Source organism: Tenrec ecaudatus, chromosome 1 (assembly GCF_050624435.1).
Source record: "Tenrec ecaudatus isolate mTenEca1 chromosome 1, mTenEca1.hap1, whole genome shotgun sequence".
In the NCBI taxonomy this organism is placed as follows: Eukaryota; Metazoa; Chordata; class Mammalia; order Afrosoricida; family Tenrecidae; genus Tenrec; species Tenrec ecaudatus.
In genome coordinates, this window is record NC_134530.1 from 88,929,472 (window position 1) to 88,953,892 (window position 24,421).

The 24,421-nt window shown below is 41.8% G+C and overlaps 1 protein-coding gene and 1 pseudogene across 3 annotated transcripts in view; one reads left to right on the top strand and one right to left on the bottom strand.

Moving 5' to 3' along the window:
- The window catches only part of PATJ (PATJ crumbs cell polarity complex component), a 398,931-nt gene that overhangs the window by 249,775 nt on the left and 124,735 nt on the right, over positions 1-24,421 (top strand). For all 3 annotated transcript variants that reach the window (XM_075557001.1, XM_075557016.1, XM_075557007.1), the window contains exons 29-30: positions 1,155-1,246; positions 22,905-22,977. In XM_075557001.1, the coding sequence (XP_075413116.1) occupies positions 1,155-1,246; positions 22,905-22,977 (165 nt within the window). The remainder of the gene's footprint in view (positions 1-1,154; positions 1,247-22,904; positions 22,978-24,421) is intronic.
- On the bottom strand, positions 11,462-11,542 carry LOC142438266 (U6 spliceosomal RNA; annotated as a pseudogene).

The window sequence follows — 24,421 nt, forward strand, 5'->3', positions numbered from 1 at the left end:
TTTTCCAAAGTGTTCCCTTCTCGACTCTTCTCATAACTGTTGTGACAGAACGAGATCTCTTTTTCCGGTGTGCTTTCAAAGACGCATGAGGTGTAGCGGCAGATGCATAATTTGCGAGGCATCAGACAGCAGATAAATCACATGCTCGTTCCAATAGGCATGTCTTTTAAACAGCAGAAGTTATTGAGATCTCATTTAAATAACAGTCCCTTAGAACAAGGTGGATAGCTCATTAACCACTGTTTAGAGAGATTGGGGCCTAGGGTAGTTCAAAACTGTATTGGCTGTTTTCAATGGATGAAAGATCAATTATGGCGATCATTAAATATAGAATGAAAAATTCAGAATGTAAATGTTTTTAGATCATGTTTAGGGTGAATTCCATGAAGTTAAAAATCCCACTGCATCTGGAGTATGAGCAGATGGCTCACTGATTGTGTAGAATAAAATGTTTCTGTGCAGTTGATCCAAAATTTGACAAAACTTGAATGTAATATGTACCTCCTTGGGAGTAACAAATTTTGTGCTGTATAATAACCTTGCCTTGTTTACTGAATCGTGTGTAATGAGCCCTCCAGAACTCTGGTGAATTCAACAGTTTGGTCTTTGCGCTTCATATTTTTGGACTCTCGAAAAACTGCAGGAAATGCAGTATCATAAAAATTTTGTTTTAGCGCAACTACTCTTGAAATTTAGCCAAAGAGGCAAGGACTGCATGGTGTTTACTAACGATAGTCAAAACTGAATTTCAGGGACCTTTAGTAGCTACTTAAAGTGAGACAGTGTTTTAATCTTGACTGTTAAGAATGGTAAGGGTTTTTATGTTGTGTTGTGTTGTGTTGTTATATCATTGGGGTCCTCTATGAACCTGTTTAAAACTGAATGAATTCTGTGGCAATTTAAAAGTCTTGTGCATTTTCCCCTTTTGATCAGGACTCTTGTGTGGAATTGCTGTTCACCATGGTCAGTCACAGTCATCAGGCATTGCCTGGTTCTTCTGCTGTCCTGCTCTTGGCAGACAATTAGCCTCCTGTTCCATTCCCTCCTTCTACTCCTGGCTATGTGGCTCCAGGCAAATAGCCACCCTTTACTGTACCTTGATGCAGAGTATGTTTTTACAAGTGCCTTTTCTTGTGTTTTCTTTCCCTGACCAGATAAACAACCAGATTCTCTTCGGAAGAAGTCACCAAAATGCATCTGCCATAATCAAGACTGCCCCAACAAAGGTGAAGCTGGTTTTCATTAGGTAAGACAGATAAATTTGGTTTCCAGAACCACGAAGATTTCTTCTGGAGATGCTTTCATTAGTGTAACGCTATTTTGTCTTTGATTTGTCTTGCTAAAATTACTGTTTACTCTAAAAGTACATTGTCATTTTCTGGTACTTTAAAAATGTAGATTTGTTTGTTATGAGGTTTTCTTGTCATTTTTGTTTGACGGGATAGAATTGGTAGTTGAGACACATATTTGTATGCCAGCTAGAAAATGTCTCCCCTTCCTGGACCTGATTATCTTGTAAATAGATATAATAGAACTCTTTTGGAACATTAGATTCTTTAATGCATATGGAATTTTAAGGGGCCCTGAATAACCAAAACAACTTGAGAAAAAAAATTCTTTAAAGGAGCCAAGTAGCAGGACTCATATATCCTGATTTTAAGATGCTATAGACCAGTCAGAGGAAGTCTTGGTCAAGATTGGAGGGATGCAGGTACAGACTAAGGCCCATGGAGGATTTCTGGCATTCACCAGCAACTGGAAAAGGAGACAGAGCACTGTGACCGCCGAGGAGTGGCTCTCGCGGGACCGAGAATGCACAGCAGCAGCAGAACCAAGAGCCAGAGTAGGAGGCAAAGCAATGGACTTTCAAGTCCACAGAGGCCATGTGACTAAGAGGCTGAGGACCAGAGAGAGGACTTCCTGAGGGCATGGCTGAAAAGAAGCTGTCCTGACGGGAAGAACTGTATTCTGAACATGTCTGATCCCCATAATTGTTGTGGGGGGGGGGAATGCTTTCATGATGAAAACAGAATGATACTGGTCTAAGGAGCAACAGATAGACCAATGGGATAGAATTTTAAATCTGGAACTAAACCCATACATCTATAGCCTATTGATTTTTTTATATGGATGCCAAATCTATTTAGTGGTGAGAGAAAAGTTGGTGCAATAAGCTCTTCTGGAATAACCAGATTCCTACCTGCGAAAGAGTGATGCTGGGCTGAGTAGGTTTCGGCGGCACTTCCTGACAAATGCACACTAGGACGAAGAACCCGACAATCTGTGTCACTAATCACCTGGGGTCATAACCACCTCACTTGCAACCAATCAGGGGGATGGCACAGGACTGGCAGTGTTTTGTTCAATTTTCCATAAGGGCACTTTTAGTTGGGGTTCAACTTGAAGGTACCCCACAACAACAGAAATCCATACCCCATATACAATGATTAACTCAGAGCACTAGTTTTAAAAATACTTTTAGAAGAAAATATAGAGGTGAAATCTTCAATACCTTACAGGTAATGATCTTTTAGATATCACACCATAAGTGGAAAAATAGACTAGACTTCATCAAGGGATATTCTTAAGAAGTAAAGAAACAACAAAACAGAAGAAAATATTTACAAATGGCCAACAAAGAAAACAAAAAGGTATTGAATAGGATTCATTAAATATGTTAAAAAGATGCTCAATAGTATTTCTCAGTCAGCAGGTGAAGGAAGATTCAACACACAGGATAGTTATCTTAAAAATCAGAAACTGGCATATTGACAGTGGGAGGTCAGCCTCTGCAGACAGCTACTCACAATGACCGGAGTGCTGATCAGAAACCCAGCGCTCAGGAGATGTTAGCTCTGCTCTCTAGACTCAGCTGCCTGTGAGGGCTCCGCACGTTCCTGCTTGGGTATCAGGTCAGCTCTTCCAGTACAAGTGGATCTGGATTTTGAATTCCCTTCATTTGAAGCCACCGTGGCACTGTCATGGAGCAATGCAGTGGAGCTCTTTGATCCACTGCTATTTGAAATAACAGGTAAATGTGAGTCATTTTTAGGTGCTTTATCTAAACCTTTCTGTTAACTATTGATCTCTTCCATTGCCTTCTGGGACAAGGTTATCATTTATAAACTGGGGAAGGTGGGGAGAGTAAAGCACCTACTCATTAGCTGTCCTACTTTAATAAATCTGAGATGCTCACCACAGTGCCTGGCTTGGAGTAAGAGCTGAGTAAATGTTCCTGGTATTTTATGATGATGATGTTCATCGTTCTCCTTCCTCTTCTCACCAGTTCCTAATCAGTAAACCTCCTCCCCTTCCCGGGCTATAAGAGTTCAGGGGAAGCTTTGTTCTCCGCTCTGAGCGCTAATGAAGTGACCGAAATGAAATGTTCCTGCCCACAGCATCACTTTGGTCTCCTCCAGGCTGCTGCGCTGCTCCTGGCTTTCCGCTTTGGAGCTCTCATTTCGTAGAGAGTTTTCATTCCTTGTGAATCTTTCTGGGTATTTGCACAGCACTCTCTGGCTTGTTTATTGTGAAACCCTCATTTAAAAAAAATTTTTTTTATTGAGGGGCCTCTTACAAATCTTATAATTTATCATTCAATTGTATGAAGTACATTTGTACCTATGTTGCCATCAACATTTTCAAAACGTTTTCTTTCTACTTGAGTCCTTGGTATCAGCTCCTCTTTTAACCTCTCCCTCCCCATTCTCCCACCCTCATGAATGCTTGATCAGTTAGTTATATATTGTTGTTATTGCAGATCTTACACAGTCTGTTGTCTCCCTTCATCTACATTTCTGTTATTCATCCCCCTGGGGGGTGGGCTATATATCCAAACTTGTGGTGGGTTCCCCTCCCTTTCTCCAACCCTATCCCCACTGTCCCCCTACCCTCATCATATCGCTACTCCCACTACTGGACTGATTTGGGTACTCCAGTCTAGCCGGATTTGTTAGGTAGAAGTGGGTCATGGCAGTATTGGGGAGGAAACATTCAGGAACTAGAGGAATTGCTGGGGATTAGACCAGCCATCCCGCATCAAGCTGGGTCTGAAATGAGGCCTGCAGATGAAAGGAAAAGAAAGAGCTATGTCCAAAGCATGGGATCGGGAGGATGACAGTCTGATGGACTGAAGTACCGAGTATATTCGAAGCTTGGTTTTTATACTCTTCTTACATGGGATTGGTTACAAAACAAACATCAAAGAACTTAAAAAACATTCTTAAACTCTTATCTATGCAATGTTACTTAACTCGTCACACTTCTTAACATTTGAATAATAAAAGCACTAAGTTCTAAGACAATCACAGGGATATGCAAGATTCAAGAGAATCTTAAAGAGATCACTGAGTTATCTCTCAATGTTTTTAGCAGCAAGGTCACAAATAACAGTCATTTTCCAATGCTTTTGTCTGCAAAGACACAGGCACAGAAAACTAATTGGTCACCCATTAGTAAACACCTTTATCAGTCAATGCCTCCTACAAGCAATGATACATGTTTTGTGGGTGCTAAACTGCACCCTAGTTGAATTGTCCCTTCCTTGTTACCCTTCTGTGGGGGGATGTCCAATTGTCTACAGATGGGCTTTGGTCTCCACTCCAACTCCCTTCATTCACATTGACGTGATTATTTGTTTTGAGTCTTTTGTTACCTGATCCTGTGGATAACATGATCACACAGGCTGGTGTCCCTCTTCCATGTGGGTTTATTTGCCTCCCTGCTACATGGCTGCTTCTTTAACTTCAAGCTTTTAAGACCCCAGATACTATATCATTTGATAGCAAGGCACCATCCACTTTCTTCACCTTTGCTTATACACCCATTTTGTCTTCAGGGCTCATGTCGGGAAGGTGAGCATCTAAGACTTTGAAGCCTGTCTTGGTTTTCTTGACCCTACTGTCCTCAGAGATTCAGAAACCAGTTAGATGATGAAAAAAATCAACAAATCTAGGTTAGACTCTCAAGAGATTGAGGTGGTGTCCATGTAGACAAATTCACACCAGTACTTCATTTAAGCTTGAGCATTTTATGTACGCTTTAGTGGCTGTAAGTGCAGTAGGAAGACAAGGCATTGAATATTGAATTTCAGTTGCAAAACAATCAAGAAGCACTGTGATTCCAGAGCCCTGGAGATGCTGTGGACTAAACTGTTGTCCACAGAGCTTAAGGTCAGTGGTTGTTTGGGTAGCCAGCCCCCCACAACTAATCACGATAGGCACAATTGTACGCATAAGATATATAAAGATTATAGTAAAGTCATAGAGAAAGGGGAGAGGCGAGAGAGCGAGTAAAATAAAGAAGTCAGGCACATTTCATGGTAGCATGCTCACCTCCTGGTTGGCCATGATCTCAACAGCCAGGTCCACGCACAGTGCGGGCAGAGAGGGCAGAAGAGAGGATTTAGTACTTACCAAGGTTTATATATCTTTTGGGACATACAAGCCCTCTGATTACAGATAAAAATCTCCGTCATAGGAAGGGGTTGTAACATAGGCAATACAAGCAATAGGAGGGGGATGGCCTAGGGGTGTGCACGTAATAGTAGAGGGAAGGAATGGGGGTACATATGAGGCAAGATGGGTGGACCCTAGACTCAATATACTAGCCTAACTTTAGCCATCCTTGAGTAGTCCCGGGCTCACCTTCGGGCACTCCTTCAAGGGAACAATATCAGAAGGGAGTGGGTCCTACTTGGGGTGAGTCAGACTATACACTCTGGTGGCTCTAGACACCCTTAAGGAGAATAACCTCTGACCTACTCTCACTGACCTCCTATTGTACAGTCATCTACCATGTGTAGCAAGCAGCATCTTGCGCTTGTCATATATTTGGGGGAGACAACTTGGGAGAAATATTTTGGTTTCCCACAAGTGGTTCGATCCTATCAGCTGCTCCATAGGAGAAAAATGGGACTGGCAGCTCCCTTAAAGATTCATAGTCTTTGGACCCCTCTATAGGGCCCCCCTGAGTCAGAATCTGCTCAGTGGCAGTGTGTTGGAGAGCTCCTGGGAAATTGCCAAGCATAAACCTCCAGAACATTTCCTCACTCACTGACCTTAAGCAAGTTATGGCTGAGCTCTGACCCTCCGTTTATTGATCTGTAAAAGAAAACCGTCCAACCACTGGTTTCAATAGAGGGGGCTGTGGCAGTGGACCACCTCCATCACACTGTCAGAGGGGATGGCACCAGAATGACCCTCGGGTCTGTGGCATTGGCAGCCATGGCAGGCAGACTGGCACCACAGGGGGACACTCACCAAAGCAGTGGTGTCTCCTGTCACCCAGTGCGGTAAAGGGCCACCACCATCACCTCCTTCCAGCCTCCTGCCAGCCCACTGAGGGAGAGGAGGATCTTGTCCTGGCCAAGGGGGAAGAAAGAAGCTACAGGGGTAGGAGTGCAGGCTGACGGGCCTCAAACGAAATGGGTGATCCTACCCATGTGTGTATGTGACGCCAACTCTTTGTGCTGCCACTGATACTGCCCACCACATAGTAGGTGGAAATTATCTGAGATGAATGCATCACTTGCTCAGGTCCTGAGACAGAAGTGCTGCCCTATTGCTGATGTTGCTGCTACCAGCTCTGTGATCCCTGGTACTATTAGTACTTGTGCTCTTGTGGGGCCTTTGTTCCTCGTGCGGGTCGTCCTATGTTAAAGAGCACAGGACGCAAATTATAGAGGATCTAAAGTAAGTCATTTGATACAACGAAGTGCTGTAACCCTCTTCCTTCAATAAAGATTAGTGCTTTGGAATTACTTAGACGACAGAAGAGACCGCTGAGTAGAAATTTAGAAAGAGATTTAAGAAGCCCCATTAATTTAAGTCCTGATGATTTCTATTCTGAGTCTTCAGAAGGGAGTAAAATGAAGGAAAGAATTTGTTTAGTAAATTAATGTTGCAGGCAAAATTGAAGATGCTGCTAAATACTTATTTACTATAAGCAGTTTCAAGCAATTTGGAAGTATTAATGTATATTTCTAATTTAATTACAAACCTTTCTTGCATGGTTATTAAATTATAATACTTAGCACATGGTGGGTATTTAGAAAACTTTATTTAATTAATTTACTTTCAGATCCTTTTAAGCAATTCTAGATTATATTCTCCAAAGGCTGCAATCATATTACATTAGTTTGACAAATTTGTCATACTTAAGTTCCTCTCCCCACTTCTTTCCCAAATAGTCTGAGTTAGGAAGATTTCCTATATCCTCTTTTATAGGGAGGAAAAAATGTAGGGATGATTCTGAGCATTCTATTGTCATATCCAATTTTAGTCTCTGCAAAGGAAAATTGGCTTAACTGAATCCAGAGCCATGTTTGCTCTGCTACCTTCACTGGGGTCCCCAGACCTATGTCTGATCATTTATGCACCTAGAATTTATTAATGCCTTCATTTCCATAAGGCAAGGTACGGCTTACTTGACTAAAAACTCTTCCTAATTCCTTTCTAAAGCATGGTTGAGTTGGAATGCTTACTGATTAAAAGATGAAACCCAGGATTGGGCATCCTACACCGAATCCCAGATCTCTGACACCCCAGTTGTAGGAGCATGGTTTGTGTCCGTATCTTGAACATGAGATGATACAAGCATATCGAAATTGTCTTAAAATCTTATGTATTAGCACCTATAAATTGCCTGTCAATGTAAGCTCAACCATGTTTGCTGCCCTGAAGTAGATTGGTGATGGTGACAGTGACTGTGACAGGTGGTGGTGGTGGAGTCTGAGAGCCAGAAATGAGAAAAGAGGATGTCAAGAGAGGATAGTAAAAATTAATACCTCACAGAGTTATTCTATAATATTATTATTTTTGGAGGTGGTGTGTATGGGATGTTATGTAATGCCATTTGTGGGAAATGTCAGATGTGCACCATCTGCTTAAAATAGTACTTCAGGTTCCCTGTCAGTGCATCTTTTTAAAATTCTGAATACTGAGTTTCTTATTCTAACAAGGCATATAGTGCTATTTTATTAAGGAATATATAAAGAGAAAGCTAATTCCCATGAATTTACCCCCATGTCAGTAAAATATGTTATAGTAGATTCTTTGTGGAGATAGGTAGGATTAAAAAGCATGGCCGTTTGAAGCATTCAAGGTAAGCACAGTCACTGTTTTATTGTTCACCGGTAAAGAGAGTTGGTAGGTTGCCGCCCTCTTCATGCTTCAGCCCTGTGCTGTTTAATTTTAAGTGTCACCCAGTTTGTTATGTTCTCCTTCTGGCTGGTTGTCTCTGTCATTATTCATGTGGGTACACCTTTCAGCCTCAGTCATATGTCATCATTCTTAGGCTACTGTTATGGGAACCTTAATTTTTGCTACTTTGGGACCATATCCTGAAGCCATTTAATTGATTTATTTTCACATTGTGTTCACATCACCATAATGAGCTTCCGTCACATACTTTTCTTTTAAATTCCGCATAACTTACACTGTTTTTAAAATATTACATTAAAAACATGGTTTTCACTTTTGTTTGGGAGTACTTCTTACCGTAGTTGAAATTTTAGATTCTCTGTGCTTTTCCATTAGACAAAACATTTGGCCTTTGTACCTTGGCCCAGAGCCCCGGTGGCCCAGATGGAAGTCACTTAGCTGCTAAGCGCAAGGTCTGCATTTGGAAACCCCCCAGTGCTCTGCGGGGGACGGTGCGACAGTCTGCTTCTAGAAAGATGGACTGCCTTTTGAGACATGTCTACTCCGTCTTCTAGTGTCAGGACCAACCGGAAGGCAGTGGGTTGTTTATGTTTTAGCAAGTTTTTTGTTCAAAACTTCCTGACAATTGAGATATAGATGGTAACTGTCCACACCCAATTTGACAATGCAATTAGCAGTAATCACAGAAAGCTATTGAAATCCGCTACAAGCGGCATTGTAGTTAGCTGGGACCTGGAGACTACAGCCATGTACATTCACATGAGTGCATCCTTGTCATATTTTTAACACTTATATTTATTCATAAACTAATTGATCTAAAATTCACATGTGATCTGTGAGTCATTAGTGCAAATTAGCAAGTTGTCGCCATGTATACATGATTTGCATCATCACTTTCTCTTGTTTGTTTCCACACCATTAGATTTTGAACAGTTCTCTAAATTGCCTGAAACATATAAGGTCTGATACACTGGATTACTTAACTCTGCGCCATCCAGGTGCATGTGACGAGCAGAGTCCTGCCTGCTAGGTGCCCTTACTCAGCCCTGTTGGTGTCCCTCTCCACATTACCTTGTCTGCATGAACACACCGGTCTGTGTGTACAGGTGGAGGCCTATATTAATGTGATTATGAGTGGGTTGTTGTATTTGGCTGTACAGGAACCTATGGAAATTGATGTTCATGCCTATAACTCTTGAATCCTCCCACATTATCAAATAGTAAATGTCATGTATAACAACTCACTCTCCGTTACAGAATTACATGTGGAAAATGTGTACTGTGTAAAAACTCCTGAGGCAAAAGGTGAGCAAATCAACTAAAAGCCCTGGAAAGATTCAAGGCTAGCTGTCAAATGCTGCTGATGGAAGGTGGATTTATCATTGTATTCACCTTACTATTTTGATTGAATTATTCATTATTGATTGATTACGTATGCATGTGCATGTGTTTACATACATATGCAAAAGGAAGAGCCCAATTGGCATACTGCAGCAGATCTCAACCTGTGGGTCATGACCCCTTTGGGGGTCTAACGACCCTTTCGCAGGGGTCGTCTGATTCATAACAGTAGCAAAATTACAGTTATGAAGTAGCAATGAAAATAATTTTATGGTTGGGGGGGTCACCACAACATGAAGAACTGTATTTTTTTTCTTTTAAAAATCATTTTATTGGGGGCCCGTACAACTCTTATCACAACCACACATATATCCATTGTGTCAAGCACATTTGTACGTTTGTTGTCATCTTCATTCTCAAGATATTTGATTTCAACTTGAGCCCTTGGTATCAGCTTCTCACTTTTCCCTCCCCACTCCCCCCTCCTCATGAACCCTTGACAATTTATAAATTATTATTATTTTGTCATGTCTTACACTGTACGATGTCTCCCTTTACCCACTTTTCTGTTGTCCATCCCCCAGGGAGATTATATGTAGATCCTTGTGATGGGCTCCCCTTTTCTCCCTCACCTTCCCCTTACCCTTCTGGTATTGCTACTCTCATTGGTACGGAGGGGTTTATCTGTCCTGGACTCCCTGTGTTTCCGGTTCTTATCTATACCAGTGTGCATCCTCTGGTCTAGCCAGATTTGTAAGGTAGAATTGGGATATGATAGTGGGGGAAGGAAACATTTAGGAACTAGAGGAAAAGTTGTATGTTTCATCGGTGCTACACTGCACCCTGACTGGCTCGTCTCCTCCCCACAACCTGTATCCTTCATTAGGAATCAACCAGACAGTCTTGGGCGTTGTATGTAAAGAAGGTCACTACGAGTCAGAGCCAAAGATAACCTAACAACAAAGTAGAAGTTATCATCATGTTTGTCCAACAACGAGGTGTAGAGGGTTTTTTTTAATCTTTTGTCAAAGATATTACAAGCTATATATCCAAATAAGAAGCTTTGTTCCCTTCAAGATCCCCTGGCAACCTCGAGAGTGGTGCAGTCCACCCAGCTGTTTGTGCTGCATCATGCACTTCCGAAATCGTCATGAAAGCCCGTGCTCCATTCTTTTCAAAATCGACAGTAGTAGTACATTTTCTACTTTTGAGGGTGATTTTAGTCAGTCAACCTGAAGTGGCAAAACATTTTACAGGACTGCTAGGCCAGCTTGACTAGAGAAATAAATCCCGCGATGGTCATAAATGTGCAAGAAAGGGTTTTATATCAAGAAGTAATTATATCCAGAAAACATTCCAGCCCAGTCCAGCTTAGTTCCAGTACTAGACCCTAAGTCCCTCTTCGGACTCACACAGCCACATGCAGCGATGCAGAACGCAGGAAGATCACAGCCGGTGGGTACAACGTTGTGTGGATCCAATGGTGCAGTTTATCCCAGGACTCTAGCAGCAACCAGGATCAGCCTGCAGGAAAATGAAGGCAGAGGGGGAGAAGGGGAGGTCCCCAGGCTCGTCTTAACAGAAGGCCACGCCCACAGGGAGGCGCCATCAGGCTGTAACCTGACTGACAGTTTGAAAGCCACCCCTAAACTTTTATATATTTTCAAGTTGACCTGAAATTATGTGGCTACCACAAGGACCATGCTTTAATTTCATGAACTTTGTGCAGTTCATCTTTCTTGAGTGACTGGTAAAGTACCTTGGAAAATCAACGTCATTTCACAGACCGAATTAGCGATTTTTTTTTATGTCCTGGTGCTAGCATATATTAACTTCTGGGACGTATGTCTATATTTGCCTCTCATCTTTTAACTCATCAATGATATCATCCTTTCCGTTGAAGAATGCCTCTTTCCTTCGGGCCACCCAACACAGCCGCACCCCTGCTGCATGTAGTCTTTGCGTGTCGTCCTTGCGCAGGGGCCGTGCTAATCTTCCCTGTATCTTTCCAATTTTAGTATCTGTGACGCCGAAGCGAGTATGCTCTATGTAGGCTTGGTAGAACAGTAAAAACAGTTAAGTCCCGATGATTGGGTCGATCTGGCTGAAAAGCTGGAGTTCCCTCACTGCTGAGATGGTCATGTGACGTAAGCGTGGGTGATATGCCACTGTAGACTTAGAATAAGAATCAAGAAATGTGATTTTTTTAAATGTGAATTACCATTATTTGTTAAGCCCAGAACAGACCATCTTGCTTTGAAATCATTTTGCTTCCTGCTGGCTTGTCTTCAGAGGGTATCTCTTGTCTCTTCCTTCCTGGTCCTGTGGCTTTTCTGTTGGATTTGTGAAATCCGGGTATCTTGCAATGCCTACCCTTTTCCTCCAGGTGGCCCAAATCTATTTTGTGTGCCATGTTGTCCCTTCCCCAACCCCACCCAAATCTTAATGACTCAGGGGTGAGTGAAAGTAGAGCTGTTGGACAAATCACCAGCAAGCAGAAGGAGATAGATGGTTCCTTTGGGACTTTTTTTGGGGGGAAGGGGGGAAGAGGGAGTCACATACAGGCTTTTAACGTAAAAACTCTGAGCAAGTCCTCACTGTAGATCTCGTATTCTATGACACTTATCCATGCAGCATCCTTCCATGGCTCTTGAAATGAGGTTATCATGATTCTCTCTGAGAGATCAAGCAGGACTTCACCCTGGTTTATTCTTGAGAGTCAAGTCAGTCACCGTCCTGACAGATGGCCTTGTCCGGGGGCTGGACATCTGGTCAACATTTGATCTTTGCCAGCCAGGAAGAAAGGAGGAAGGGTTGAGGGAAGCCAGCCAACTTCATCTATGTTACTGTTTTAGAGACAGTCCCAAATAAAAACTTGTTGGCTGAGCCATCTCTCCCATTCAGTCCTAAGCTTCCCACATCAACCCTCTTTTCAGCCCAATACCAAATGTTTTATGACCTGCCTTTTCCTGCCCACCACTGGCCACCAGACTTTAGAAATTGCCCCAAGGCCACCTTTGCAAACTGCCTGTCTGGATGCTAAAGTCCTCCCAACAGACCCCATTAATGATTGATGCTGTACAGAAAGGCCAAAGAAATAAGAGTCTGTAATTCCCCAATTCGGTTACTAAACTGTCATTCTAGCTTCAGCCTATTCAGCTCTATTGAGGGTTTCTTCCACTTGTGGACGAGAAAGTATGGAATCTGTTCACAGTTAGCGAGAACTCTTGGGATGTATTCATTTGCGTGCTTTTATATGTTGCTTCTTCTAGCTTTTTTTTGGTGGAGCTTTCCTGGGCTGAATATTAATTTGGTGTCATGTACCAAATTAATATGACCATGTAGACTTAAATGTTTTATCCTCAGGTGTCTCACATCACTGCATTTCTTATACAGTCAGAATATAATGCCCAAGCCTATTCAGCTCTGCTATGGTTTTCTTAATAAAATCAAATAGCTCAGCATTCCAGCCGCAATTCAAGCACGTATGTTTCCGTATTACCCATATAATGGTATTTTGGGGCCTAAAATAAGATTCGGTAGGTTTGGTAAAAGTGATAGGACCAGAGCAGCCCTGAAGGCAATAATGAATATAAATGTCGTTCTGAATAATTGACTTAAACATATTCCTATGATACTTTTCAATTTTCACAGAAGCCGAAGTGCTCCTTAGACATTATCTGAAATCCTGGAACATGAAAAGGCACTCTAAACACACAGCACATATAACATTGCTTCCTGTTAATTTTTTGTAAAGATCTTTTTTCATGAGCGCATTCTTCATATATTTGAAGGGTATATTGTTTTTACAACCCACCAATCTTTTCTTTTGAGTACAGTTTCTATTGTTCTTTGAGAGCTTATGTTAAACCTAAGGAATGAGTCAGGAGTTGATTTGGATTGATGGTCCAAAGAACATGTTAGTGAAGTCTCTTATTCCAAGTTGAATTATTGGGAAAGGTTTGGTGGCCGGGGAATAAGCATACATGTACTGGGCTTTTATCAACAAATCCCACTATGTGGGGAACTCGGGTCATGGCGTTCTTTCCCCACCAATTTTTGAAGCCACCTTGTTACATGTTCTTTGCGTGCTCCCATGAATGTAATGGAATATTCTTTGAAGAGTCCGAGAACATTGCTGAGGCAAGCCATGAGGACAGTATTGAGTTTCATAGGGAAACTACCGAGGGCAAGAGCTAATTAAAACGAGGTGCTTACATTTACAAAGAAAAAAAACTAAATTCAAACTTCATGGAAAAAATTAATTCAAACATTTATTGGAATCTGACTGTATATCATATGCTGTTAAAAAAATACCATAGAGTTAAAGTAGACATGATTGCAGTTCCACAAGAACTTTTAGGACACATGAATAAATAACTAAATCGGGGAACTCTGTGGTGTTGGATTGTTCAGATTCCCGTGGGGTGCCTTACATTATTGTAGGGGGGCAGATGTTACAGTTGAGGGGACAGGGGTATTTTGGATTAAGTGGAATATAGACAATGCTTAAATAAGCTATTAAATGTTAACTAGTTATTGTACTTTGCTGTATTTGCATATTATTATCTTACCACAATTCTGTTGGGAGTTATTCTTCTACTTTTTTTTTAGAAAATTAAAATATCATTTTATTGGGGGCTCTTACAGCTCTTTTTTTAAAACAATTTATTAGGGGCTCATACAACTCTTATCACAGTCCATACATATACATACATCAATTGTATAAAGCACATCTGTACATTCTTTGCCCTAATCATTTTCTTTTTTTTTTTCTCCTCTTTTCTTTTTTTACATTTTATTAGGGACTCATACAACTCTTATCACAATCCATACATATACATACATCAATTCCATACATTCCCTGCCCCAATCATTCTCAAAGCATTTGCTCTCCACTTAAGCCCTTTGCACCAGGTCCTCTTTTTTTTCCCCCTCCCTCCCCGCTCCCCCTCTTTTTTTTTTTACTTTTAAAAGACTAAGAAAACCCCGACTTTAAATCAGTATCCTGCTTTTATCTTATCAATGATAGAATCTGTCCTAAATCTATCTAGGTCAGGGGACTTTCTACTCCCCTGAAGATGTACAACTGAAGGAACCTATAAGGGCTTTGCCCTGCCCGGCGGGGTCATGATGAGTCAGAAGTGACTCAGCAGTGAGGTTTTTTGGTTTGTTTTAATATTGGTCTAGATTTCTTTGCAGGATATCACAGATAGGAGCATTACTTATAACTGTGAAAAAAATGTTGGCAAAATAATTCAAATTCAATTAAATTAATTCTAAAACTTAGTGGTTTTTTGTTTCAATAATTGCCTACAGCCATGCATCCATTACCTAACACAAAAATAAAGAACATTCATTTACCTTGGAAAATTTGCTCAACCTCATTCCTTTCCGTCCTTGTTTTCCCAGCGCTAACTACTTCCTCATGTCTGTCTCCACAGATTAGTTCTGTATGTTATTGTACATCATGTAAATGGAACCACGCAGTGTATCTGCCTTTGTGTTTGCCTGCTGCCTACCTGCCTGCCTTCCTGTAGTTTAATAACTTTTATTTTGTTTTTTAATATACCACGATCTGTTTTATCTCTATATTCAAATAATGAACACTTGGAGGAGAAAACTAGACAAGCATTTACAATGAATCAAAAATAAAGCAAGAAGCTTGTTAAATGAACAAAATATACACAGGGTTAGCTTGCTAAAAAGTACAAAATGCTAATGAAATCCATCAAAGCGCTACATAATGTCAGAAACATACAGTGTCCATGGATTACAATGCAACATAGTGGAGAGATCAGTTCTCGAAGTGGTATACAGATGCGATGCAAATTGGATTTTAAAAATCCCAGCAGGATTTTCTAGACATGTTGGCAAGACCATTCTTGCCACCTTCACGGAGAAGAAAAGAAAGAGTAGGTCACTGCTCTTGAGTCAAGTTTGGCTCACGGGGACTATTTGTACCTGTCTTCTTTCATTCAACATAACATTTTTAGAACTCATCCATGTTATCTGTGCCACATGCTGTCTCTTTAATTACTTAATAATATATAATTAGATGAATATGCTCAATTATTCAGTCACCTGTAGAGGGACATTTATGCTGTTTTCCTATTTTAACTATTAAATGTATGGATTTAAATTTTAGAATAAACTTGTTTAGAGCATGTACCAGTCAGGATAGATGCAATTCTGCTTCAGTAACAAATAGCCCCAAATCTCAGTAGCTTAAGATAGCAAATGTTTGTTTCTCACCTATCTCTTGGGTCTCAGCAGAGGGGTGCCTCTATGCGTCCCATGTTCATCCTGAGACCCAGGTTACAGAATTCCCTTCTCAATATAGTTTTACAAGGCTGCCAAAAATAGAAGCAGGAAAAGAGGTAAATCAAGTACTGACTCAACTTTAAAGAGGAAAAAGTGCACGCCAGACAATTTATGAATAGTCCTAATGACTCTAGCAGAGTAATTTGTCACTAGTCAACTCCGACTCGTGTTTGCAGGGTAAACACTGCTGTGTAGCGTTTTCAGAGTTGTGGCCTTCGGGAAGCAGACTGCCAGACCTGTCTTCCGAAGTGACTCTGAGTGCGTTCTAACTAACACCGCGTGGTCTGGTGGAAGATCGCTTACTGTTTGTGCCACCCACCGAGAGAATTACACATTGTACTGTTTGCCTTTGTGTCTGCCCCAGCAAACAAAATGAAGACCTTGAAACATTTTCAGTTATCTCTGTTGACTAAGACCATTGGTCATGAAGATGCCACAGGACCAGGCAGCATTTTGTTTAGCTGTAAACAAGGTCATCGTGAATGGGAATCAAAGATGGCGACTCTGGCACCAGTATCGGTAGCTGTGACACTTGAGAAACAGCGGCTGATAGAGGCGCGAACTTAGAGTCTTGCCGCTCCGTACATGTGTTACTACAAAATCAGTGGGCCGGGCTGTCCAAAAGAGAATGCCAGATATTTCTAGACAGGGATGGAGTGAATAAACAAGGTTTTAGTACACATGCATATTAAAGCGGGACAGATGTTACTGTAACCCATCCAAAATGCTATCTCCCCAAGGGAAGTGGGGAAATAAGGTTTTTATAGGAACGTCTGGGCTGAGGTCTTGAGTGAGGGGTAGGTGGAAAACTGAGTCTTTTTTCATTCCTTAGTCTTTGGTTTATCATTGGCTGTTTTACATTATGGCCTTGGCCAGCTCAGGTCAGTGTGATTCTCTCCAACAAACAGTTTTCAACACAGCGTGATTCTTGCTTGCTGACAGGTGGTATGCTATTACAGAGAATTTATGGGTGTTTTTACCACATGGGTTACCATGGGCATGCGGCTATTTTTCTCTATTCTAGCAGTATGCCTTGAGGGGTGGAGGGAGACCTCTAGGGTACAAGGTGAATGGGTGTCTTGACTCCACATGGGCTGAACATGCATGTAAAGAAATTTATGAAATAGTTTTAAGAGCAAATTGTGTGACTTTTCCAAGGTTTCCCCCGGTGGGAATGAGAACGTTAACTTGAGTATATGAGTGAAGACAACAGTGGTGCAGTAACGGGAAGCTGGGTAAAGAGAATGCATTTTGAAACAAACAACTGCTTAGCTGTGTGCTTTTGGTCTGGGTGCTTCAGCTCCGCGGAGGGCTGTGAGGACGGTTCAAGGAGCCACTTTATGGAAAGTGGCACATAACAAACCCATGGTCATGCCTTCCAAACGAAAGAAGGCGGCTGGCTGGTTTTTGTTTCCTATTACTGTGCCGCACGTGATCACAAACTTAATGGCCTTTAAACAGTTTTCACTTACTAGCTCCGTGTTCTACAGGTCCCACATATAGGTCCCGGCCTAGCTCGCCTGACTTTGCCGATCAGGGTTGATCTTGCGGGGTTTACCAGGTTGTGTGCTCATCTGGAGGCTTTGGGGGTGAGCCCATCTGCCCTTTCTGTCTTGTTGGAAGAACTCATTTCCTCATGGTTCTAAGACTGAATTCCCTATTTCCTTGCTGGCTGCCAGCCATTGGCTCTTCTCAGATGCTCGAATGCGAATGCTCAGATTCCTGGCCTTGTGGCCCACTGCAGGCCTTGCAAGAGTACTTATAACCTCTGACTTCCTGACTCTGACCTTGAGGCCAGATAGAAAGGGGTCCTGTAATTAGGTCATGTCTACCTGATAATGACCCTTTTCCCTAAATTAGCTGTGCCATATAACATAATCACAAATATGGAGTTCATCAACTCCACTGTCATGGGAACTATAAAGGGTTTCTAACAGTAGGAGGGAATACTTAGAATTCTGCATGATTGTGATTTTTACCAAAATGAAGGGTTTTTTTGTTTGATTTTTAATAAAATGCTGGAAGTTAGAATCCAGATGTGTGTTTTTCAGAAATATACTCTACATATTGAATTAAGGTTTTTCCTAGCACTCACTTAGAAAGAAGCATTCACAGATAGAGTGCGGACTAAATTAACAGCCCCTGGATAATAACTTGGCTGTTGTAACAGTGCGTGTTACTGGATCCCTCCCTTGTTGCTAATCTCCCTGAAGGCAGGAATCGTGTTTTATTTGTCCTTGTATTTATAGTAAAAATCTTTAAGTAAACAATTATATATTCATACTAAAATTGGGTTTATGTTGTTGAGTAGCAACCACTTCAAGTCTAGCTACTACAAAATTAGGAACCCTGATGGTGTAGTGGGTGACACGTTGGACTGCCAGTCTCAAGGTCAACAGTTCAAACCAACCAAAAGTAGAAAGATGAAAGTGTCTACTCCCGTAAAGATTTACACCTCAGAAACCCATAGGGACCATTCTACCCTGTCCTGTAGGGTCCCTGTGAGTTCGAACCATCTCAATGGTAATGACCTTTGATTTTTGAGTTTGAGTATTCTAAGACTGAAATGTCTTTTTTTTCCTTTTTAATTAAAAGATCATGGGGGGGGTGTTCTTATGGCTCTTATAACAATCCATACATCAATTATATCAAGCATATGTGTGCATATGTTGCCATCATTATTTTCTAAAATTTTACTTTCTGTTTGTTTATTCTTGTTTAGATGGATCATCTCCATCAGCAGGGTCCCATCTTGTGTCAGAGAACTCCTGGGCTCTTATGTCTGTTCTAAATATTGAAGCTCTGAAATTGGCCCAAGCTAGAACAGATGTCAGCCTCCCTAAACCTAATCACGTGAGGCAGAGCGGTTAGGGTTATATAGTGTTCAGTGTTACTCTTGTGCCCCATGCAGAGAATAGCTGTGAACAGGACAAGCACTTACATAAATGGTCACCACATGGCCAAAACTTAATAGTTGGGTCTTGTTTACATACTTCTGCTTTCATGTCTGTTTCTGCCTTTTGAAGATCACTTTCATTAAACAAACACTGTACATATGCTCTCTGTCAGGTACTCTACTGCATGCTGGGGTTACAAAGAAAAAAAGGTCCCATCCCTCTGCTGGAGGGATAAAGAACAGAGCAAACCATTGTCATAGAACCTCTGTGAGTTCAAAAGTTCCTCTTTCTGATCTTACTCTGTTTGGGACACCAGGACATGAGAACTGTACAGTCCATTAGCTCCAAAGGGAACATTGCACTCACATTCCTGCTTGTTTTCCGGTAGGTGAGAATTACAGGAAATGAACATCATCTTCTCTCCATTGAGAGTTCATTGTATATATCCAATATGGTGATGTTTAAAATCATAATATGAGGTTAAAAGTCTGAGAAAGTCGTAACGATTGCGGGGAGGGTGGCTTCATTAAGTTGTGAAGCTGCCTTGGCCTATTATGTACAGCAATACTTTGAATACTGGTACCCTTTAGAAGGAATGTGGAAACCATCTGCGTAATGACCATCACATATACTCTGCTCAGAAGACTCCAGATTTACCATGTTGGCTTTTGCCTCTAAGCTAGCGCTGAAGCCTATGGGGTTATTTGATAGGGGAGACTAAAAAGGAAAGGGAATTATTGGTAAATTACGATTACTTAGTCAGTAGTGGATTACAGTGCTTTTCCTACATTTGAGCACATCACTGAGGAGTGGATTGTATTCTCTGAAAAACAGTATGTATCTTAGCCTAATAGTGCATGCTCAAGAAATCTGTGGTGCTGCCCACAACAGATCTATTCTTCCTGCTCTGTGCCTCTTTATGATTTTGGTTTTTCTCTATACTACTTTGGTTTGACTTGTGCACTAGATAATCTAAGAACCCGAGAAGATTGGAACAAGAAATGGTCCTTAGATTCCATCTCTGAAAAAATATGTCTATATACCTTTCTGTTGAAGGAGACCTGCTGTTGTCTAGTAAGCTTGACTACAGGGTCAGCAGGTCACACCCGCCATCTGCTCCGTGTAAAAAGCAAGAGGCTGTCTGCTCCCATAAGTATTCACAGTCTCAGAAACCCGATAGAGCGTCACTATGGGTTTGAATGAACAAGATGGCGATGGGGTACCTGTAATTTACACTGTCTTTTCACTAAGAATTTATGCCAGTTTGAAATTCATATAGTTCAATTTACTCATTTAAGGAATCAAGGTACTAAGGTTCTGAGAGAGGGTTTCCCCTAACGTCACACCATGGCTGCACCTGGACTCCTGCCTCCTTGCAACTTCATGATAAGTGAATAAGTGATTATTGCACTTTGTCTCGTTCATTCCATTTTTTTCTGCTAAAGTAGTATGTAAACCATGATGTTTGGCCTAGAAATTACCTAGGGAGTAAGGAGAGCCTGAGTCCTGCCCCTTGGAAGTCTAGAGGTACAGCTAGACTTGGAGTCAACGTTGATATGAATCAAACAGGGGAATGATCAGAGGAAATGGATGATAAAAGCCGTTATTGTATAGGGTGCAATGAGCATGGAACAGAGGTCCTGAAAGGCTTGTTCAGGAACGCACACTTATGGTGAGCTTTGAAGGAGAAATGCAGGAGATAGATGAGCCTTTCTATTCCAGTAAAGACTTCAAGTCTTAGAAACTCACAGGGCCAGTTCTGCTGGGTGACCATGAGTGGGCATTGACTCGCTGGCATTGCATGTAGTCTCTGTTATGAAGGAGAAATGGAAGTACTTCAGGGTTTGGTGACCAACATGCAAAACCAAAGAGCATGGGGTGAGAGGAGGCCCTGGGATTGATGAGTTCAGCTCAGCTGAGAAATGGGAAGAAACCAGTAGAGTGTAGCTGGGCTGGAACTTAGTGAGCAAGGGAGAAGGCTGTCTGAGAGAGGGACTGAGGCCAGATTGCGCCAGACCTTCCAGTCTAAGTGAGGACACAAAGATCCCCAGGAGGATGGGATGCAGGGAGTATAATGTAATCAGCTGTGTGACAAGCATGTAGCTGGTAGAGAAAGGCTGGCCTGGATAAAGTGAAAGTTGGAGGCCTCAAGAGGAGTCAATGCATTCCACTGAAGAGTCATGGCGGCTGGGCTAGAACAGATTGGGAGAACGTGAGAAGCTTCAGCCATGATTTGAAGGTAGAATCGACAAGCCTTGTCAGTGCATTGAAGGTACAGTTGAGGGTGAGGTTTGGCATTTGCTCAGGTAGGGGGGATTAACTATGAAGCTATCCAGGGACTACATGGGAAAAAGCGTCTATTTTACTTGAGGTGCTTATAAGACATCTAGTGGAGGTGTGAAGCAGAAGTTGGATATGCAGATTAGGTTCAGAAGAAAGATCTAGGCTGATTATGTCAATTTGGAAGACATCAATCTCATCTGTGAACTCAAGGGAGTAATTGACTAGTTGGGATTATTAAACCCATGCTGCAGTACACTGTGTGTTTTAGAAATTGGATAAAGAAAGACGTTTCAGATAAAGGCAATGAGGAAGTTAAAGGGTGAGCACTCACGGACACCCCACTGGCCACTGAACTGATTCTGACCCAAGGGACCCCACATAGGTTTCTAGGAGTGTGAATCTGTAAAACAGCCTCATCTTTTTACTTTCAAAACGTAGCTGAATCTTCCCAGGTTTTCCCAGTCTGTTCAAGTGCCAGCCACCATTTCTCTTCAGTGGAATGGGTTTAAGAGCCTCTGTTTGACCTCCCACCTTTCACTTTATCCTGCTTCATCCAGTCTACTTTTTGCCTGCCAGCTATGTTCTTGCCATACGGCTCTGATTTTATCTCCACCGCCTGCATCACCTCCTCCTGGGGATGGTTGTGGCCTCAGCCCCTCTCCCAGACAGCCTTCCCCCTTGCTCACTAAGCTCCAACCCAGCCACGCTGCACTGCCTTTCTTTCCGTTTCTCAGCTAAGCCGAGCCCCCCTCCCCCAAGGCCTCCTCACCCCATTCTCTCTGCTTCTGAATGCTTGTCACCCAGCCCCTTGCCGATGTACTGCTGTTTCTCCTTCACTGCTCACTGTAACTGTCCTTTCCTCAAACAGGCTTTTAAAGACCTTTTTACAGTTGGCCCTGTGGGTGTTTCGGTTAACGGCCAGCCCTCTAACTAATCCACAGTGCCACCAGGCCTGCTTATATCCCAAAGCAGACCTGAAACTGGCCAGTGAGCTCACTGTCGACTCGATGCGAAACAAGAAATAAGAGGGGGCTGGCTATTGAGTGCCCCTTAACTAAAGTCAAGCGGAGGCCATTCTGGATACAGTGGTCATGGAAGGAAGCAGATCTGTAAAGAATATGAGATCTTTGTAGACCAAGAAGAAGCATTTTTGTCGGCTTTCCTGGTTTATACTGTGATCCATAATGTCAAAGTTTTCATGTAAATTTGAAATACTTATATTGGTCATGGATCATGAATGAAGAGGCAATGGCTGCCTACAGCTGCCAGTGACTGTGCTGGAAATAAGGCCCCCAGAGTCAGGCCTGCTGTTCTAGGAGCTGTTGTGTGCCTGTCTCCGAGGTAATCAAGTTCCACCCCCACGTGCTCTGCTCCACTGAGAATGCAGAGGAGTAGAATGAACCTAGCCCACCAAGCCTTGACTGCGCAATCTCTGCTCTCGCCACCCATCACTCCTCCTCACAACGTCCACCGTGCACACCTGTCACCCTTTATTAGGCAGAATGAAGGGAGGAGGCGGAGAGCCTTTCCAGTTCACAGCACAAGCTGTTCTAGACATGAATGGGTCCAGAGGTTACACATGCGCATTTGGGAAATGCATACTCCACAGTGCTGATGTCTTTCCGAAATCATCCTCTTTAGCACCTGACATACTGTGGGGGTTGGGCTAACACTCAGCATCATCATTCTTTGTCACGAATAATTGTATCTTACTATGCTTGGGAATTTAATTTTTGTTCCTACTGGCTTTCTATGCCTGGGACCAATATGCATCTCTTTTTATATTCTGTAGTTCTGTTTGTGCATTCCCAACTGAGAATCAAGGATTTGATTATAATTTGAACCAGAAACTTTGTGTTTAATGTGTACTGATTCTGCCTGTTTTAACATTCCACAGAAATGAGGATGCAGTCAATCAGATGGCCGTTGCTCCCTTCCCGTTGCCATCAAGTTCCCCAACACCCATTGAGGTAAGCTAGTTGCTGTCAACTTGATTCTGACGTGCAGCCCGTGGGTGCACAGTAGAACTGTCGCCTTTTGGAATCAGGTCGCTAGGCCTTTCTAGAGATCCAAACATTAGAATGTCATCATATGTTTGCTGTTGGATGCTGGCCAGACAGTTCTGACTCCCAGTGACCCCTGGGACAGAGCAGACCAGCCTGGCATGGTTTCCTTGGCTGTAATCTTGATGGAAACCCATTGCCAGGACTTTCCCCCATAGAGTGGTTTGGTGAGCCTGAAACAACCACCTTTGGGTAGCAACCGAATGCTTAATTCTGTGCTAGTAGGACTCCTTCTTCAAACGATCTTCCACGCTTTACCTTCACATTTCTTTTAGATATATAACTTTGTCCTAGTTACACATTTCAGAATTTAATTTTAAAATTGTCTTTATTATTTAACTGTACACTTGTACTGTTTCCAGACACTTTTCATATGCATATATTTACTTTTTTTCTGTTAATGGAAAAATTATTAGCAAAACAAGGTATATGCATATGCTTCTGCTTATACAATTACATATATACAATCAGTCTCTCTACCCTGACAAGGGAATATTGAGTACATTTTCTCACATTTCTTATATACTGGGTTATATTTAATTCCAAAAGAAATGAATACATATAGTAACTACTCAAATAATATAGTTCTTTGAACAAATATTTATAATTTTCATTTTCCTACCTTCTTGAGACAGTTAATGTGAACTCTTGAGCATCTCACCAACTCTGTCCTTTGTTTCTAAGACAAAGATAAGTCGGTACCGTATATACCCGAGTATAAGCCGACCTGAATATCATCCAAAGCACCTAATTTTACCACAAAAACTGCATTAAAAATGTGCTGAAAAACTCAGCATGTACATGAGTATATACGGTAAATATAAATAGGATGTTTTCTCAGGGGAAAATCAGTCACTATATATATTATTTTTATGTATTCAAAAATAATCGGTTGAGTGTGTCCTCTGGATTAGGCACTGTTTTGTAAAGCACAGCTAGTTGCTAATAAGTCCCTTGTGGTGGTTCAGCAGAGGTTGCACTGATGAAAAAGAGAGACTAAATGAGCAAATAAACGAGCTGAGAGCATCGCCGTGAATGGTTAGTGCCTTGCAGAGAATCGAAATGTGACTCCTTTGATTAATATTAGGGAAGGCCTCTGAGATGAGGTGAGATTTAAATAAGCTCTAAATGATGAGAAGGATGGATGCATTCAATAAGCCAGACTGTAGACAGCATTACTATTTTTTTCACTTTATAAAAGAAAATGTGGGGCCCAGGGAGCTAAATAAAATATCAATAATAGGTATGCTATTTGGCATCTCCTACGTAGACTGTAACCAGGGGATTTTACACTAAATATTTATAGAATTGTCATAAAAAATAAAGGAAATAATAATTCATGAAACACTTA